We start from the raw sequence: 13,725 nt of genomic DNA, 5'->3' as shown, positions 1-13,725 counted from the left end.
CATCCACACTGTCTTCCAAAAATATTATTTTTTATTCGTTAGAGACGCAAATTCAAAATTGGCCAAAATTGAACTACCCCTATCCACACCATCTTCACTGTCGATCATCGAATTATTACAGGATGTTTTCTAAACATGGTTTCCCAGGTGTAATGGTTCTAGAAAATGCAACAGTTTTCACCAGCAAAGAGTTCCAGCAATTTTGTAAAGAAGCAGGCCTCTCTTAAAATTATTTCTCCAGGTTATCCCGCCACAAACAGTTTAGCATAAAGGAATGTCCAGACACTCAAAAAGAGATTAGCAGCAATGATTGATGAACCTTTGGCAATGTGCAAGTCTGCATCATTAAAGAGTAACATTCCTGAAAAATGAAAAGATCCCTGCAGAACAATGTTTATACCAACCTCTTTGTATTCAGTTTGATGCACTGAAACCCATCAAATTTCAATCGTCTAGTATTACGGCCTCTCCATCATGTCAATTAAGTGTAGGAGAATGTGTGCAGGCATGCTACTATGCCAATAACAAAAACCATTGGAAATTGGGAACATCATCAAAAAATTGAAAGTCTTCGTTACTTGGTCAAACTTGATGACAGGTATATTTTCAAGAGTCACATTGATGAACTGTGAGTGTCCAGAATCCAACCTCCAACAAAAAGAAACAGGTGACTTTTGTGTCAGAAACCCATGAAGAACAAAGAGAGCTTGATCTGGGAGACTTAATCACTGTTCCCATTTATCAACCAAATGTAGATGAACCAACAGAAGACAATGAAGTAGAATCAGCAGTGCAACAAGCTCCAGTTCCAGAGCTAACCATGCATTGATCCATTATATAACAGTGCACACCAAGTCATCTTCAGGATTATGTGTTCAATGTTCCAAATTAACACATTGCATACTGGGTGCCCTTCACCCCATGCTCAGCCCTGTTCCCGGCCACTTTCTAACTACCTCTAAACTGGAGTGCATGCAATCAAATAAACTGTCAGTACTAGCCTTTGAAGGACTACCATGTTTTTTCTGATGGCCTTCCTGAACAGTCGTTGAAATGCATGTTGGTAAGTAATTGTTGAAATTTATTTCGGCTCATAGTTTTTGGAAATATGTGGGTTTCTATTAGGGGATCGGTTGACAAGTAATCTTTCAGACACTATTTCTTCACCTGCCCTATCAGTGTACACAAAGCAATTTTTTTTTTAAATTTCCCTACTAGTGACATTAGTCCACTTTAGTGTTTTAGGGGATACGTTATGATAATGTGAATTCTCCTCATAGTATAAATTTGTGTGCTCAGCTACATACTGAAAAAATCCTCACCAAACATAGGTCCTGCTACTTTTCCTATGTTTCCAGGTTCATTAGGCCATACCTGTATACCAGGAGCACCTTCAAAATCTTCTAGCCTAGGTTCACTCTTGTCAATAACCCAGTTGTCATAAAACACGATATTATTCACAATATTTAGAATATTTACTCCCGCAACACAATTATCAGACTTGTTTTGCGCCACGTGAGTTCCACGCCTTGAAGATAAGGCTATATCCTCCTCATCACTTGAAATATTTCCGTTAGAAGATATTTCATCATCAAACTCTAAATATTCAGCATCACTCAGACATTCAGAGCCTGTATCAGAATCATAATTCATGAATAATTTCATCCGTCTAAACACGTCTAAACATGTTCGATCCCTGGGTGCCATCATCTTGCAGACTGCACGGCTCTTTAGACTTTGTAAACAAGTTGTCAGGAAATGCAAAGGAAAGCTATGATTTCAAGAATATTCAAAAAGAAATAGGACTACCGATTGTGTAGAACCATATATAACAGACTTGTATTACCCTTGTCCTCCAAATAGTTCTGGTATATCTCAAAAGATAGCACTAAACTTCAGTCTGCTGCTACCACAAGATATCTCGGGACTGGTCCCCAACGCTCGGCCAGGCAAACACAAGTTTTCTCGGGACCAGTCCTCATTGTGTTAATATCAATTACTTCAAGTATTAGAGGCTGCCTGGCCGAGGTGGTAAAGGCGTGCTCAGTTTGCCCGGAAGGACATGGGTTCGAATCCCCGTCAGGAAGTCGTAAAATATAAGAAATGAGATTTCCACTTCCGGAGGTGCATATGGCCTTGCGGTTCACTCAGCCTACACCAAAAATGAGTACCAGGTTAATTCCTGGGGCAAAGGTAGCTGGGTGTTGAGCTAACCACTCTACCCCATCAAGTGCCGAGGTTGCAGATAGTGGAAGCCTTTACCTTCCACCCCTCCAAGGGCCTTCATGGCCTGTACAGAGATACTTTGCTTTTTTACTTCAAGTATTATATCAAAATACTTTTTCTTAAATCAACTTAAATAAGTGTGGGAGAACAACTGTAGTAAACATGTAACCAGTAATGCCATCTTTCAGTACAATTAGTACTTTCTTCTAATTGTTTCAGTATGAATACAGTTGTATGATTTTAATTGTTATCTATTGTTGTCTATGTTGAGTTTAAGTTAATATCTCATTTTGTAACAAACAGGGCTTCAAAAATCATTTCAAACCTTTTACAAAATAGCGATAATCTCATCGTGATATACCATAACATGAAGAGAAATTAAATAAATACCTTGTACTAACAGACTAATGATTTTCTCACGAACTCCAGCTGAGTTACTAGCAATACACTGGTAAGTGCCATTGTCCATCCCAGTAACTTTCTTGATTTGCAGACTTCCATCTCGTGGATTTTGTTTGCTATAAAATATAAACATACAGGAAAAACTGAAATGAACTTCAAGACTGAGATTAGGAAGTGTGTAAATAACTAGTCATATAAATAAAAAAGGAGTGTGCATGGTTGATATGTATGGTCTTCATCTTTTTATTATCAACTTCATGAGGAACATGAAGAAAATGGAAAGGAGATGAATTAAAATTTTGAATGTGCCTGAGGAACAGTGAAGGGACTAAGCAATAGTGCCCTGATGACTGCAATCAAAGTAAAGGGTACTGAAGGGTATCACAATTTTATCACTTTCCCTGCTTTTCCCAGAATTTCCAAGATCACCCACTAGAACACCAAAATATATTCACAAAGGAAGGCAAAAAGGAGGTATATTAATCTTGGGTATTGCACATGATTACTGCATCAAAGTAGCAGTTGAGAGAGTGGTGAACATATCATCTCTGGATAATATCAAATTCAAGCAGACAATTTCAACTTTCAAGAATGGAATGCAAAATACAAGCACAAACAAGCTTTCTGGGTTATTCAGCAATATCAATTAAAACCAGAGAGCAAAATCAAACTTTTTTGGAGGCTAACAACTTGCTTCCCAAAGGAATAATTTACCCTGTAAAATTCAGGAATTCAAGACCATTTCTCATTTTCGTGCAACTTTCTCCAACCGGCCTCCCATTGTGAGGGCTCTAATCTATGTTGGAAATCACGTTCTTTTCACAAGGGATGACAAAGAACATTTTCAGGGCTGGGAAAAATATGACTGTACAATACTAAGCAGTAATAGTGAAAATTTGTGACATGAGAAGTGAGGTATTTTTGTATAGATTTAATATGACGTGAATTGGGGCTTCGAATTTATGACATGGTAAGTGAAAAATAGTCTTAATGAGGAAATCCACTAATGTGGTTTCACTTTATTTTCTCGCGTCTGCTTAAATTTTGGAAAGGCTTTTCCCATGTAAATTTATAGCAAAAAGCTTATCATTACTCTATTGATGCTTGAAATATGTAGGTTAAGTTAGGTTAAATAATGCTGTTAGAATAAGAAAACTAAAACATTTGCTACAGAAGCCACTGGAGTGATATACTGATATTTTTCAGAATGAAACTGAACATACGCATTCGCGTTGTCTCAGAATTAGAAAAATAAATAATGAGTAAGCTGTAGTATAGAAATCTGCAAAAGCACAAGTTTTGAATAAACTGACTGCTGTTTCATACCGATTTTAATGTGTGCGATTCCCCTGCCCCCCACCCCCACTCCCGATTCTTTTGAAAAATCGCATATGTAATGGCAATCCGCTATAGCGAGTAAATTTTTCTCCATTATGAATTCTCGCTATGTTGGATTTGTACTATAATTTGATATTTACATTACCAACTTCTCCTTTATGCCTTATGTAAAAATTTCTTAGTTATATATAATCAAATCTGTAATGTGGTTTTATGCCGTCAATAACACATTACTGTATTACTGTATTATTTGAAGACAGCAATGTATGTAGATAAGGAGATTGTCCATTTGTGTTTCCATGTTTATTCTTGTCTCCTTTTCAATTACTTCATCTTCCCACACTAACCTGTCATTGTGTTTTATCACATTATGTGTTACTGTCTCTCTATATGTGACTTGACTTGCGTACTTAGTGTTGTGTTTCTTAAGAATAGTGTCTGAATTATATTGACACTGGACGGGAATGGGATTCACAAAGTCTCAGGTCAGCTGAGGAATTGCTTCATATAAAAGGTAGCAAACCTGGTGATAACAGCCAAGCAATGTATGTTGAGGAGTTGTTGCACTGACATCTGACACACCAGTATCAGAAGGCCATCAGGCTGGGTAACAGTTATCATGGCAGGCTGAAGAATTGTAATGGGCTGTATGATCTATTGCCTTTTTTAAAAATACATTTTGTTGTTACCTATTTGTGTTACGATTAGCCACTAGGTAAGAAGCCAACACAGATACTTCTTGCTCATTAGATTTCTTAGTAAAGGCAATTTCTTCCTGAAAAATGTGTTTACATTTTCCTTATTTTGTACAAATGTGTCTCAAAATTTTGGTCAATATGGAAGTATGGAAGTTGAAGGAGAAAAGTATACAAGAAGAATTTCAAAGGGAAATAATACCCTTGGTACCCAGGACAGAGTGGGGAATGTTGAAGAGGAATGGAAAAGATTTAAGGAAGCACTGGTTGGATGTGCAGAAAAGGTGTGTGGTAGAACATCAGAAAATGTGAAAGACAAAGAAACACACTGGTGGAATGATAGGGTAAAGATTAAAGTGAAGGAAAAGAAAATGGCATGGAAAGCATGGAAAACATCTAAGACTGAAGAAAGTAGAAGAAAATATGTGGAGGCAAAGAATTTGGCCAAGAAAGTAGTGGAGGAAGAAAAGAGGAAAAGCTGGGCCTTATTCACACAGAAATTGAGAGATGATACGCAGGGCAGCAAGAAATGACTGTATGGTAGCTTAAGAAACAAAAAGAGAGATCAAGTAAACACCAGATTTGTGAAGGATGATGGTGGCATAATTTTTAACAAAGCCAGAAGAAATAAGAAATAGATGGAGAGAGTATTTTCAGAAGCTGCTGAACACAAGAACGGATGACAGTCATTCAATGGACGACCAGGAAAGGCAATTAGTTGACGAAGAAATGGATAAAGAAATTACAATGAATGAAATTGAAATGGCAGTAAGAAAGATGAAGAATGGAAAAACTGCTGGAATAGATGAAATTTCAGTGGAGATGATAAAGGCAGCTGGAGCTGTAGGCCTGCGGTGGACATATCACGTTCTCAGGAATGTCTGGGAGAATAAGGAGGTCCCTGAGGATTGGCAAAAAGGAATAATCATCCCAATTTTCAAGAAAGGTGATAAGAAAGTTTTGAAGAACTACAGGGGAATTACTCTAACATCCCATGTTGCTAAGATAATGGAAAGGATACTGGAAAGTAGAATAAGGTTGAGGGTTGAGAAGCAGATACAGCAAAATCAGTTTGGTTTCAGAAGTGGAAGGTCAACAATAGAGCCCATTTTCATTATGAGACAACTAATGGAAAAGCAGTGGGAGTACGGGAATGATATGGTGATGACATTCATTGATATTGAAAAGGCATATGACAGTGTCCCTAGGACGAAAGTTTGGGACAGTCTGGTGCAAAAAGAAATTGGACAGGGATTAATAAAAATGATCATGGCATTGGTTGGCAGGACAAGTTGGTTCAAAATAACTAGTGGGCTGAGACAGGGAAGTGTTCTATCACCAATCCTGTTTACAATAGTAATGGATGACATCATGAGAACAGCAAAAGCAGCATATGGAGGAAGAGAAATGAACATGATGTTAATTGCAGATGATATTGTGATTTGGGGAGAAGACGACAGGAAGGTTCAAGAACAGTTGAATGTGGTGAATGGGAAGATTGAAGAATGTGGATTGAAAATAAGTGTAGAAAAGAGTAAAACTCTTGTTATGACTAGAGGGGAGAAAGAAGGGAAAGGTCAGATTAGACTTGCAGACAAGCCCCTGGAAGTAGTGGAAATGTTTAAATACCTGGGGAGTGAATTAATGGAGAATGCTCAACTGGATGCTGAGATTAGTAAAAGGATTCAAGCTGGAAGTTGTTTCTATCATAGTGTAAGAAATATGTTATGGGACAAAGATGTGCCAATGGAAGCAAAGGATACTATGTACAAGATGTATTACGTACCCATAACAACTTACGGAGCAGAAACTTGGACAATGACAAAGAAGGATGAGAGTCGAATACAGGCAGCCGAAATGAAATTCTTGAGGAGTATGATACAGAAGAGTAGACGAGACAAAATAAGGAATGAGAAAATCCGGGAAGAAATTGGAGTGGAAAAAATGAATGATAGAATAGAGAAGAGCCAACTAAGATGGTTTGGGCACATAAAGCGAATGAGCAACGAAAGAATGCCAAAAAAGGTGATGGAAATGCAAATCCAAGGAAGGAGAGGCCGTGGACGACCACGATTGAGATGGAAGGATACCATCCAACGCAGCATTATAGAAAGAAACCTGGACTGGGACACAGTGTTGGAGGAGGAGTGGTGGAAAGACCGAAGAAAGTGGAGAGGAACCATATTTGCCCCTACCCGGCTACAGCTGATAAAGGGAAATGATGATGATGATGATGATGATGATGATGATTTATTGTGCTTGTTCAAGTAACACACTAAAACATTGCAGTTTGTGGTCCTTACACAAAAAAAAGCAACTAAGATTTAAATGCTAAATTTTCTGTATCAGCATCTATAAGAGATGACAATCATGTTTCATCACTACCCACCTACAGTTACTATCACTATTATTTGAATGATATACTAAGTGTGCTTCTTTTGAAGATATAGAAACAATCAAAACATTGGAGGAAAAAAAGACCAAAATTCAAATTTTAACATCAGTAGGATTACCACTTTTAAGCATAGGCCTACATGTTTGTAAAATGTACCAGAGAAATGTAGTTGAATATATTTTCATGGAAGAAATTAAAAATTTGATTTAAAAATAAATTCATAACTTAATTTGTTCTGTGGAGTGTCCGTGGCTCAGGCGGCAGCACGCTGGCCTCTCACCGCTGGATACCGTGGTTCTAATTCCGGTCACTCCATGTGAGATTTGGGCTGGACAAAGCAGAGGCAGGACAGGTTTTTCTCCGGGTACTCCAGTTTTACCTGTCATCTTTCATTCCAGCAACACTATCAATTAACATTTCATTTCATTTATCAGTCATTTATCATTGTCCTAGAGGAGTGCGACAGGCTTCGGCAGCTGGCACAATTCCTATCCTCGCCGCTAGTTGGGGTCTTCATTCATTCCATTCGTGACCCGGTCAAATGACTGGAAACAGGCTGTGGATTTTCATTTGTTCTGTACTGCAGTATGTTCATTCTATAATTTGTTTTCGTTGATTCATATTGAATAAGATCATGTGACATGGTCAACATACCGATGTACTTTACTGTAAAATAGGATAACACCGATCGTTTGCGTTATTTTTTGAAAATGTAATTCTACTGAACACTGCTGGTTTTTATCTGGTCCAAGCGTATGCATTCTAGAAAGGTAAAGTACTCACCGACAAGAATGAATATAACCGTGCGCGTTCATCATTATTTAATAAAAATAAGAAATCCAATAGTGAAAGATGGAAATCTGTATTATTAAAGTTACAAGAATAACTTCATTTGCACAGCAAGACTTACTGCATTCAGAAGGTAAGTGATGTTAAACATGTGATCTAGGATCATTTGTGATGTGTAAAATGAATTTAGTTGTGTTTTTCAGTTAATATAAACATAATATATTTACATAACTATAACATTTTGTAATTTTATTGGGTAATACCAATCATGGGAAGAGTTTATAAGAAGTTGACTGGGCAAGAAATGCTTGTATTCGCTGGTGACTTTGTAACAGTTAATTTCCGACTAAAAGAGCAGTTTGATATTTTATAGCAAAAATTGAAGATGATCTCGGAGGATTAGAGTATGAAGTCAGTTTCATGAGGAAGGGAGTATTAAAAAATGCTATGTTCACTTTTGTGTTTCCAGACACCAATGATGGAGTCATACCGTTCAGAATGCAAAACAAGTGTATTGGGTAACACCATTAATAACACAAATTTTTCATCTATTTTAGGGAAAGCTGAAAAAAATTTATTCATTGCCAAAATAATGGAAATTTATAATTAAACATAATTTAATTTTTGCAGTTCAATATTATAATTCCTGGGAAAGTTATACTAAAAAAACAAAGAAAATTGATCTGTATTACCCATGTTATGGTATAGAAATACTTACATATGTTTACTAGGAGTTATATCTGCATTATCTTTCTTCCAAATGATAATAGGCTTTGGATTTCCCTGGGCTGAACATGTCAATTTCACATCCTTTCCTGGACGTGCTTTCACAAGTCTCTGTTTGGCACCAGACAGGATGGGTGGTTCTGTGTATAAAATCCCATATATCTCACCAAGTACATTCATTCTTGAGAATAATAATAATAATAATAATAATAATAATAATAATAATAATAATAATAATAATAATAATAATAATAATAATAATAATAATAATAATAAATTTATAAAATGAAATAAAAGGCTTAACCATAAAGTGTGTCACATTATTCTTAGGTTTAGAATTTGGAAAGGAGATTCGGTTCATTTTTAACTTATTATCTTCCACAAAACAAAGCATCATTTGATCATAGTATAGCCACAATGAGGTGTTTCACAGCATGTATCTCAAACTGAACAAATGGCTTTCAAGATTTTGATAAGGTAAATACTTGTAGAAAGATGAAGAAAGGAAAAACCTAGAATATCCTGTGACAAAATTAACTTATAAAAACAACGGATTATAAAAGCGTAGTAAGCATAAATAGTCCAATGACTTGAGAATATTCAGATATTCTTTGAAAGTAACAAATTCAGCATTAATTCCTATGTTCAAGGAAACTGGAAAATTTGAAGGTCTTACAATATAATCATACATATGGAAGTTTCTAATGAATGATAACATTGTAGAAATCCAGTATCCAAGGGTTAATTACTGGCTAAAATATTGAGATGTCAATCATAGGGCAAAGTGCTCAGGTGATTAGAAACCATAATGATGATGATGATGATGCTCGTTGTTTAAAGGGCCCTAACATCTAGGTCATTGGCCTAATGACACAAAATGAGACAAATTGAAAGGACAATTAAAATCCATAATCCTCCACTGACCAGAATTCAAAATGTGAGGACGAAGAATGAATGGATGGATATGAAATTAAAACAATCAGTGGATCCGACCCGCAATGCCCGCACATTCACAGAAACTAGCATTAAACAATAGTACTGCTGACCAAGGGACTGCTTCTAAAGCACAATACTGAATCGATGATGCTTGTAGTCTAAACGGGTCCAAAATCCAGATCATCAGCCCCTCATAATGGTACTTATCGCTAGGAAAGTAGAACCATGGTATTCATCATGTTGCGGTACTAATCATAAGTAGTGTAGACTCGCGGTACTCCACACATTACGGTACTACTCACAGGTGATGTAATGCGCACATGTAACACAGACCTATGGTGTTTCGCATATTGTGTCGCTATTTACAGGCAACGCAAACCTATACAGGCAACGCAAACCTATGATGTTCTTCACATAAGTGGACTATCCACAGGGACTCGCTCTATCCCGTGGTGTTCCTCACATAGTGGGTACTAATCATAAGCAAGGCAGAACCATGGTATCGCTCATATAGTGGTATGAATCACAGGTAATGTAAAATGCATCCTGAGCACACACTGTTGCTACTAATCACAAACATATTGTGTACCTAACATAGTGGTACTACGCGCAAGTAAAAGTGACCCATGGTGTTCTCTGAGTGGTGGTACTAATTACAAGTAGTATCATGGTTCTTATTTGGTTATCCCTTGGTTGCCCCTTTTAGTTGCCTCTTACGATCATAACATTTAAGAGGGTCTTTTTTTTTTTTTTTTTTTTTTTTTTAGAAGGAAGCCATAATTTCCAGTATCGACTTAGGTAATTTAACTTAAAAGCTTCTCAGTCTATCAAACGCATAAGTTCAAAATATAACATACTAGCAAGATACCCGTGCTTCGCTATGGTTTTGAACTGAAAGTCATTATTCAAAGTTTGTACGTCAAACAGTTTCGGGGGAATGTTTATTTTATTTACTGATCCAGCATTCATTTGAACCCCATATGGAAGAATTTGAATGTTTTAAACCCTATCTTATTTAACCAACCTGTGAAATTTTGATCTTGTACGTCAAACAATAATGGAAGAATGAATGGTTTGTTAAGGGGTGAATGCTTTTAAATATTTATTAACATCTAGGATATATAAGACCACCCTTCATTTAAAAAAATTAAGTTCATGCCTGAAACAATTTCGGAAGAATGGATATTAGGTTTTTGAGAGTCAACCACCATCTAAACCCTTTAGGGGAGAAATAATTTTAAGTATGTGATATTTTACACCTAGGACATAAAAGAAAACCTTCTCATAAAATTACAACTTTGTACCTCAAAGGGTTTTGGACGGATGAATAATTTTGTTTACGGAGCTAACCACATTTAACACTTTAGGGGTGGAACGTTTAAAATTATTTCCTATTTCATACCTAGTATTTAAAATATATACTGCTATTAGGAATTTTGTCTTCATACGTTAGACCGTTTTGGAGGAAGGAATGAATATATCTGTTTTTGGATTTTAACCCCCATTTAACTTTCTGAGGGGTTAAATTTGTTTCTAACCTTCTGTTATTTAACATCTATGATATCACTTGAAATTTTAACTTCGTAATTCAAACGACTTCATACAAATGCCTATTTTTGTCATAATTTCTCACCCCCCAGTCAAAACCCCTTAAGGGTGTATTGTTTTAAGTCCAATTCTTATTTGTATCCTCATAAAAAGAATTCAACTCCCTTTACACCCCCCATAGATTTACCCCCCCCCCCCACAAAATACGTGTTTCTTTATTTTTAAAAGGGATTCCAAATACCAAATTTCACATCCGAAAAATCATTTTTGAGATGTAAGTATCCTCATACAAAGAATTCAATTCATTTTCAATTCATTACCCCCCCCCCTCAAAATGGTTTTTCCAAAAAGAAAAGAATGCATGTTTTTTTTAATTCTTAAAGGAGATTCCAAATACCAATTTTCATGTCTGTAACATCTTCAGTATTTGCTTTATAAGTATCCTCATAAAAAGAATTCAACCTTTTCTTCATTTCTTTTCACACAGCCCACCCCCTTCAGTGGATTTTCTGAAAACAAGAAAAATACGTGTTACTTTATTTTTAAAGAAGATTCCAAATAAAAATTTTCATGTCTGTAACGTCTTCTCTTTTTGAGATATATGTATCCTCATGAAAAAATATTCAACCCCTTTTTCAGTCCTTCTTACAACACTCCCGTATGTGTTTTTCCGAAAACAAAAGAATACGTGTTTCTTTAATTTTAAAGGAGATTGCAAATACCAATTTTCATGTCTGTAATATCTTTAGTTTTGAGATATCAATATTCTAATAAAAATAATTCAACCCCTTTCAGTCCTTGTTACCCCCACCCACCTTGAGTGATTTTTCTGAAAAAAAAAAAATGTGTAACTTTAATTTTAAGAGATTAAAAATACCAATTTTCATGTCTGTAACATGTAAAGTTTTTATATATACTGTGGATATGCTCATTTTAAAAATTCACCCCCTTTGTCACTCCTGTTCACAACCCCTCTCTGTCTAAGTAAATTTTCCAAAAACAAAAAACTACATGCTCTTTTTCAAAAAAGGAGATTTCAAATACCAATTTTCATGACTGTAACATCTTCCATTTTTGAATATAAACATCCTCAAAAAATGTCTTCAACCCCTTTTTCAATGCTTTTTCAAATTTTTCACCTCCTTTCCATGATTTTCCAAAAACAAAAAATATGTGTTTCTTTATTTTAAAAGGAGATTCCAAATACCAATTTTCACGTCTTTAAACTGCTAACATTTTGAGATATAGATAGACTAATGTTAAAAATTCACCCCCAGCCCCCTTTTCACTCCCCTTAGTGACGGAATATCCAAAAAAATCCTCCCTTAGTGGGCACCTATATTGTAATATAAATGTATTGCCAAAATTCAATTTTTTAATGTCCGGTAGTTTTGGCTCTGTCTGAACATCAGATAGCTCCTTAATTGTAATCATGTAGCCGAGCTGAGTGGCTCAGATGGTTGAGGCGCTGGCCTTCTGACCCCAACTTGGCAGGTTTGATCCTGGCTCAGTCCGGTGGTATTTGAAGGTGCTCAAATACGTCAGCCTCATGTCGGTAAATTTACTGGCACGTAAAAGAACTCCTGCGGAACAAAATTCCGGCACCTTGGCGTCTCCGAAAACCGTAAAAGAGTAGTTAGTGGGACGTAAAACAAATAACTATTATTCTTCTTCTTCTTCTTCTTCTTCTTCTTCTTCTTATTATTATTATTATTATTATTATTATTATTATTATTATTATTATTATTATTATTATTATTATTATTATTGTAATCATGTAGGCTGAGTGGACCTTGAACCAGCCCTGAGATCCAGGTAAAAATCCGACCTGCTCGGGAATCAAACCCAAGGCCTCCAGGTAAGAGGCAGGAATGCTGCCTCTATACCGTGGGACCAGCAAAATACTGTAACTTATCTGTAAAAATTATACTCTATTAAACAAAGACTGACATGTTTTGTTGTAAAGGAACATCTTCAGATTCTATCAAATCACTTTAAATCATGCCCAGATATGTACAATATTGTTCACGTTGCGTAAACTAGTCAATAATTATGAATTGGTGATGCTATGAACAAATGTGAACAAAATAATGAACGTACTAGTTCTCTACTGTCACTAGTAAATTATGGAAGTTTTCCCATACCTATCATACCTGTATATTTTTTATAGGTATGTTATAGTGTTATATATTATATTTTGAACCTATGTGTTCAAGAGACTGAAAATTTTTAGTTACATTTAAGAGTTATGCATAACTGTGATATGACTTCTCCTGTTCTTCTGTATAAGTAACATAGGCTATATATTGACTGCCTCAGTCAGGTATATGGAAGAACTCAAGAGTTTTAAGTTTATATTCATTCAATTTACATTGCCGAAACTACTAATTTTTATTTTCAAATATATAATCTTCATGTATGAACATATTTTACTCATTTAGTTCTTAGGAGACCTTTGGCATCAATAGCCTGCCTCTCATAGGACAAATCAACAGAAATGAAGATGTTGAGATGGATGTGTAGTGTCACGAGATTAGACCTGGTCCAAAAACAAATACATCAGAGGGACATGAACATGATACCTATGCTTCATTCATCTGCAGGTGGTAATAGCACAAGCAGAAACAACCATAAGAAATAGTCTGAATATCATTCATACCAATATAGTAC

The 13,725-nt window shown here is 35.8% G+C and overlaps 1 protein-coding gene across 1 annotated transcript in view; it reads right to left on the bottom strand.

Moving 5' to 3' along the window:
* The window catches only part of LOC136858421 (hemicentin-1), a 357,960-nt gene that overhangs the window by 236,926 nt on the left and 107,309 nt on the right, over positions 1 to 13,725 (bottom strand). Inside the window, exons 17-18 of the mRNA XM_067137953.2 lie at positions 8,564 to 8,711; positions 2,617 to 2,744 (exon numbers count right to left, since the gene is read on the bottom strand). Of these exons, the coding sequence (XP_066994054.2) occupies positions 2,617 to 2,744; positions 8,564 to 8,711 (276 nt within the window). The remainder of the gene's footprint in view (positions 1 to 2,616; positions 2,745 to 8,563; positions 8,712 to 13,725) is intronic.

Source organism: Anabrus simplex, chromosome 1 (genome assembly GCF_040414725.1).
Source record: "Anabrus simplex isolate iqAnaSimp1 chromosome 1, ASM4041472v1, whole genome shotgun sequence".
In the NCBI taxonomy this organism is placed as follows: Eukaryota; Metazoa; Arthropoda; class Insecta; order Orthoptera; family Tettigoniidae; genus Anabrus; species Anabrus simplex.
Note: the sequence above shows the minus strand (reverse complement) of the source record. Positions and strands in the feature narration are given on the sequence as shown.